Source organism: Triticum dicoccoides, chromosome 4B (assembly GCF_002162155.2).
Source record: "Triticum dicoccoides isolate Atlit2015 ecotype Zavitan chromosome 4B, WEW_v2.0, whole genome shotgun sequence".
NCBI classification, from domain to species: Eukaryota; Viridiplantae; Streptophyta; class Magnoliopsida; order Poales; family Poaceae; genus Triticum; species Triticum dicoccoides.
Window position 1 is genome coordinate 470,835,836 of NC_041387.1, and position 7,063 is coordinate 470,842,898.

Sequence of the window (7,063 nt, forward strand, 5' to 3'; positions counted from 1 at the left end):
AGTGCCCTATTAAATTTTGGAATTATTTCGGCTTCGTTTGGCCTTATTTATGCATTTATTGAGTTTTTGGTCATTTAATGTGCATAATTCAGATTTGAACTCCAAGCACATGCTCCCTGCACAAAGTTGGTTTAAAAATCACATTTGTGTCCTCGGGTGAATTTCTACTCCCATGCAAAAAATGAGAATAAGATTCAAACATCTGGGCATCGTGGCTCGGTCGAGAACATTGAGAAACTTGGTTTTAAAATCATGAAACTTGGCACGGTGTCATGTCATGGTAGTACCATGCCGTGGTAAAAAAATTGGCCGAATAGGAACAAATTTTGGTATAAGCTTCTTGCAAATCGGAGCTTCTCTCAAGAAGGCTCGTGGTTCTGGGAGGGAACGTGTCACCTTTGTGTGCATAATTCAAATTTGAAATACAAGAACATGTTCTAGTGCACCAAAGTTGGTTGAAAAATCACATGTGTGTCCTCGGGTAACTTTCTAGGTTTCATGCAAGAAATGGGTATGAAATTCAAAATTCTGGGCGTCGTGGCTGGGTTGGAAACATTGAGAAACTTAGTTTTTTAATTCCTATAAATCCAAAACATGCATGAAAATAATGAAAGTTGGCTTGGTGCCATGACATGGCATCAACATGCTATGGTAAATTTGCAGTCCGATTTGCGAAGGCGCACACAATATCAATCAACAAAGTCATTTTGGAACAAGTGTTGTCACGTTACAATCGGAAACACAAGTATTATTGAAACCGTGGGCATTCTACTTACTAGTACCATTTACGTGCCGCCACGCGTCCCCATTTTTTATTAGCTAGGAGGCGCCGTGCAGGGTAGCTATTTGAGTACGAGAGGCGTGCGATCAGACCCCTGCGCATGCTTATCGGGAGGAGAGCCCTTTGACCTCCATCTGTCGTCCACCTCTCTCCCAAGGTCTCCATTAATGGCGCCCGAGCCTCTGTTTAATGGCGTGGCTATGTCTCACTCGATTGAGATTTAAGAGAGAAAAAAGAAAATCTGAAAGCACGGATCTTGATGTAAGATCCGACGGACCTATATAGCATCTACTGCGACTTATAGCAAGACTGATGAATATATAAGGACGATTTTTTTTATCAAAGAAGGGCTTGCCCCTTCCGATTTTCATTACTGAAAACCACCACAATTCACAAGAAGTTCAGCACAACTCCAGCCTAACACAAAGGACTAAAAGCTACTCCCTCCGTCCCATAATATAAGACACTTTTTGACACTAGTATAGTGTCAAAAAACGTCTTACGTTATGAGACGGAGGGAGTACCAGATTGAAATCGCAACATCCCAAGAGGCCAACAAAGGCCAAACATCTGCGCTAGAACCCAACATTTCACAACCAACAACACAATCCACATCCTAAATCGATTATTACATCAAAAGCAACCAGGAAACTGAAGGAAGCCCAACAGCAACTAGAAGAACAGCAACGCCAGGGTCGCCACAACAAGAGTTTTCTTCATTCCAGCCTCGCAACATTGATATTCCATAGAAAGATAAGGATGATTAATTGTCTTACATAATTAGAAAGATAATTAAAAAAGCCACATGCGGCTACACCCGAAATACACAAGGGTAAAAGAAGAAGGAAGACAAGGATCCGGCTCGTTGATCTCTACTTTCTTGATGCATTGCTGCAGGCCGCGGGAACTAGTCTCCGTGGCGAGCGGCGATGAGTTCTCTCGTGTCCTCAAGATGCTGCTTGAGAACATCCACAGATTCCTCCACCAGCCTTTGGCGCTTGTTGCGGAGCATGTCATTCTCGTCCATAAGTTTCTTGACAATGACGCCGGTCCTCTTCAACAAGGCACTGGTCTCCTCCTGCTGGTCTGCACTTCAGACGATCTTCTCCCTCAGCAGGTCGCGCTCGGCTCGGAGCCTCTCATTGCCCTCCCTTAGTTGCCGGATGACACCGGTAGCCTATTCAAATGAGGCTTTCACGTCGTCCTACAACCTCGCCAAGACGGAGATCTGATCCATCTAGCTATGGACGATCGCATGCATGCGCCTGTAACAGTCGTCGCCTGCCCGCGAGAAATTTTCCCAGGCCGCCGATGCGTGGCGGGACATCTTTGCTGCATTCATGGCACGGCGGGACATCTTTGCTACTTCCGCGGCGTGGCCGGACTAGTCTGCTGCATCGACGGCGCGGCGGGACCTCCGTGCTGCTTCAGCGGCATGGCGGGACCTCTGTGCTGCTACTTCCGCGCGGCGGGACATGTCGGCTGCTCTCGCAGCAAGGTGGGACATCTCTCGTGCTTCGGCTTCCATGCTCACCTCTCCCTGGTGGCAATCTCTCGACCCAGAACTCACGCTGGCCATGGCAGACGCAAGGAAGGATGCTGAATGACTTGTTTGTTTTTGTGGATGAGGAGTTGAGGAGGAATGTGCAGCCATCTTGGCATACTAGTATTTATAACCGAGTACTAATACGCTCCTAAGTGGGAAACTGTTTAGGTTGTGATCGGTGTGAACAGGTTTGGAATTCAATATAGCGTGGTACTAATATGCTCCTAAGTGGGAAACCATTTAGGTTGTGATCGGTGTGAACAGGTCTGCAATATAGCGTGGAGTATTTTGGAATGTGATGAGACGCAAGCTCAAAATTTAGTAGTACGTTATACAGGAAGAGAAGAGGTGCACGCATGCACTCGTCCTCTCACACACGCGTCTGTTTTTTCTCGAAAAGGAGGATGATGACCCCCGGCCTCTGCATCTGGGAGTCACACAGGCATCTGTAGCTACGAATTGTAGTGTTCTCAACCATCTGATTGGGTCTATCATGGATGTACCTATATACTAAAACATGTCTAGATACATCTATATTTTGACAAATGGAAGGCATGTATTGTGGAACGGAGGGAGTGCTTGTCATCAAAATGGATAAAAAGGGACGTATCTAGAACTAAAATACGTCTACATACATCTCCTTTTATCCATTTTGATGACAAGTAATACTTCTTACCCAAAGGAACTTTATATCCAACAGACACAAAATATCCGTTCAACTGTTGGAAATTACTGATCTGATGTCGAAGTAATTGCTGCATCGCCACCAAAACCCACCATTTCTTATGCTAAAGTAGACCAAGGTAATCCCTATATTAGCATATTACTAAGATAAACAGAAGGCACTGTCGAAACATTTAGGACGTGAGCTTGTCAATCTGAATGTGGAGGGACACAAGCTTAGCCCCGGCCATCAGCTTGGGCGGAACTGTCAAGAAGGTCAGCTCCTGCACGTCGATGTCGCTGGGATCCTTGCTGCTTGTCACCTCCATTTCCACCTCGACAGCGTCGGTCGTGCCTTTGGGCTCCCCCGGCGGGCCGTTCGCCCACAGCCTGGCCCAATAGTGCGGCAGTGGGGATGCCCCCGCTCTGATGCAGACGACCGACACGGTGATAGGCGCGCCGATGTTGAGCACGCCGCCAACCAAGAAAAACACGCGGCGGTCCTCCTCCGCGAACAGCAAGATCCGTGGCTCCGACAGTGGCACTTGCAGCTGGAGCACCTTGCCGTACTGGATCCTGTGCACGGGCATGGGATGCGCGTTGCTGATGTGGTGGTAGAACGCCGGCGGCGGGCCTTCGTAGCCGCAGACGGGCACGGGGCATATGCAGGGCGCGAGCGGACACATGCTCTGGTGATCGGCGAGCTTGTGGTAAGTTATGTAGAGCCCACAGCCTTCGTGTGAGCACTCCACCCTTAGCGACGAAATGACGGCGTCCACTGCCATGTTCCGCACGTCGAAGCCACCACCGCGCTCGCACTTCTGGCACTGCCGCTGGTTCCCGGGGCGCTCGACGCGGCAGTCTGCGCAGGCCAGGTGCCCTCCCTTGCACTGCAGAAATCAATCGAAGAGCACATCAATCAAGAAACCTACACCTTGCTCAATCAGCCGAATGGACGAGGTGTATTCGAACCTCATACACTGGAGGCGTCAAGGGGTGGAGGCACAAGGGGCAGTGGAGCACGGTGAGGTCCATCGAGACCTTAGTGAGCTCCCTCTTCAGTTCCTGTTCCGTCTGCATGATCTCGCCCTCCTCGTGCACAACCATCTCTCACTTGGGCCGGGGCATTACAAAGCTTTACCATCACATATTTTATACTCTGCGCATAACTGTCCTCCTGCATACCAAGGAAGGCAGTAGTTTGAGTTTTCTGGACAAATTTGCCCCTGCGCATGAGTAAGCTGCATAAATATCGACAGTAAATGCGCATCTAATGGTTGGCTGGTCCTCCTTCCTTTTCGCTTGAGTTGGCTTCCCCAGGCGGTCAAGCCGCATCCGGCGCTGCACGCGTTTGCCTGTAGCCATTTTCTGCTTTGGAAACTGGCGCGATTAATGGGGGCAGAACTAATCGAGCGGGGGCACAAATGGAAACCAACGCGGACGCGCAGACTAATCTGAGAAAAACAAGAAAAAGTTATACGCAAAGCAAAAGGAATCGGAGGGAGTACTACTTCAAGGAGCATTAAATCAACACATGCAAGTATCAAAAGGAGAGTCACGGCATGCATGCATGTGTTGTAATTAATGCATCGGTAACCCTAAATTATTTAAATATATCGAGTGCAGTGCTTTGATGTGTCGCATCAACTCGTACATCAACGAGAAGTTTGATTATCCTCTCCCTCGCGGACGTAACTGCACCTGCCTTTGGCTGTATGACAGGTTGGCCACACACCTGTCGGGCCCACCTGTCATACACGCAAAGACAGGAGCATCCCTCCCTCACCCATGAGCGTGGTGGCTGGCAAGACTAGGAGAAGCTTTCGCTACACGCTCTCCCTCCCACACGCGGTGGACATGCAGCAATTCAATCGGTGTCAGATGGCCAGAAGTGTACTATAGTACTCCTCCAGTGCAGTAGTACACCATCATTGTTCGACTTCCCGAAGAGGCGAAGAGCCAAGCACAGCCCGAACGCTCGTGTGGCAGTTTCATGTGTAGAGTAGTCTAGATAGCGTGTACCATGCCTGTAAGCTTAAAATCGTTGGGGTCGGCTCCATGCTATGTGGCCGTCTCGAAGTTTTTTCAAAAAAATTAAAATAGTCTTCTGGCCCTACCTGTCACCTTGGTGATTGTAGTTTGCACGCTCATCTGGTCAAGACAGGAATATATATTTTAATTTATTTATTTTTTCGAAAAGGGGGGACTCCCCGGCCTCTGCATCAGAACGATGCATACGGCCATATATATTTTAATTTGTGGTGGGTAAATGTTAGAGGTTGCAGCAAATATATTGTACACTGCGGGTCTTTCAGCCAAGTTTAGAGGCAAGCATGTGGGGCCAGTGCTATGATGTGTCGCGTTAACTCGTAGAATGAGGAGAAGCTTGATTTTACTACCACCTTCTCCCTCGCCCATGCGCGCTGTTGCTCGCAAACGAGGACAGGCTTTTGCTTAGTAGTACTTCTACAACAAGCTATCCGTCCCGCTCGTGGTGGACGGACATGCATCAGTGGATTCGACACTGCAGAAGCAGTAGTAGTAACATCATTGTTCGTCTTCTCGAAGAGGCGAAGAGCCAAGCGCAAACCGAAAGTTGTAGTTGCGAACATTGGAGCACGCATATAGCCCGGCTCTTGCATGAGACAAAATTGCTATGTGAGCCCACTATTGTACTAGTACGTACAACTACTTGCTAGTATAGCCCTGTAAACCAGAAAGGAGTATTTGCCCTTCTAGAGATTTCAACAAGTGACTAGACTACACCGAGACGGAGTACATATGGAGCAAAATGAGTGAATCTGCACCATAAATAAATACGTACTAGTTCTATCGTTTTCCTCTCCGAGGTGCACAATATTGAGTATACTGACTAGTCTCTTTTTGACACGCATTTACGTTGTTTTTTTGACACAGTACAGACGCAAGCGCTCATATACACGCGCATACACTCACCCATATGAACGCACACACGCACGGCACTATCATATTGAAATTTACGAAGTCGCCATAGGCACCTCGTCATCGACGGGTCCATAGGTGCTTGAATGCCAAGGAGGAAGAGGGTAGCGGTTCCCGAGACGTTGAACGGTCAATGATGCATCCTCAATTACATGCAGAGGGAATTAATTGGAGAAGCAGACTAGAGCCAGCATGATGTGGATGCAACAGAGTTTGGACTCTCATATAATAAAGGCGCCCCACCACTCCAATCCATCTACTCCCAAGTCTCTGCGCAACACTGCTCACTCCAATCCAAGACCAAGTGACCAGAAGCCACAAGCACCTATGGGGGCGATGGACGCGAGCGGCAGTCGGCTGTGCTAAATCATCCAAGGCGCCGGCCTGTGGCCCCGCACCGCGTAGCGTTTCCAGACGGTGCTGGCGACTACAGGCATCGTAGCCCTCGCCGACGCCGGCTTCGCCTCTCGCATGGACGACATGATGGCCAACTCCATCCGCAAGTTCACCGCCGTCAAGAAGCGCACGGACGACCTTGTCGTATTGCTCCAGCCCACGCGCCCAGGCTCCTCATTGCCTGCCACCCTCATTAGCCTACATGGTGACGAACTCTTTCAAGCCCTGGTGGCCCTGCAGGTGCCGGAGGTCACGACGAAGAATGTGCACCTCGAGGCCGCGCTCGCCGTGCAAGGCCTCGCCATGCAAGAAACCGTTGACCTGCACATCCACGTCTACGAGGAAATCGTCTACATAGTCCACTACAAGGCAAGCGAGGACAGAAAGACGTTGGCCTTCTTCTAGCGGCTGGAATCTTTGGATGCCATTGTTCAGAAGCACGTCGACCTGGCCACGAAAGCCGTTGCTACTTAGGCGCCGTTCGGTGGGCCAGCGCCCTGAGTCGAGGAGGTGGACGTTCGTCGATGGATGCATCACTTCTTCTTGCCACCTGTAACCAGCACTGCATCGCCTCGTGGCCTTAATGTTTTATTAGTATAGTACTCCCTCCGTTCCCAAATATAAGTCTTTCTAAAGATTCCAGCAAGTGACTACTACATACGGAGCAAAATGAGTGAATCTACAGTCTAACTATGTCTTCATACATCTATATGCTG

General features: G+C 49.3%; 1 protein-coding gene across 1 annotated transcript; it reads right to left on the reverse strand.

Moving 5' to 3' along the window:
* Window positions 1-3,184: 3,184 nt before the first annotated feature.
* On the reverse strand, window positions 3,185-4,025 carry LOC119290934 (putative E3 ubiquitin-protein ligase SINA-like 6). Its single transcript, XM_037569616.1, has 2 exons — window positions 3,963-4,025; window positions 3,185-3,880 (listed from the first exon to the last, which is right to left on the reverse strand). Exons 1-2 carry the CDS (start codon window positions 4,023-4,025, stop codon window positions 3,185-3,187), a joined length of 759 nt encoding a protein of 252 aa, XP_037425513.1.
* Window positions 4,026-7,063: the final 3,038 nt, after the last annotated feature.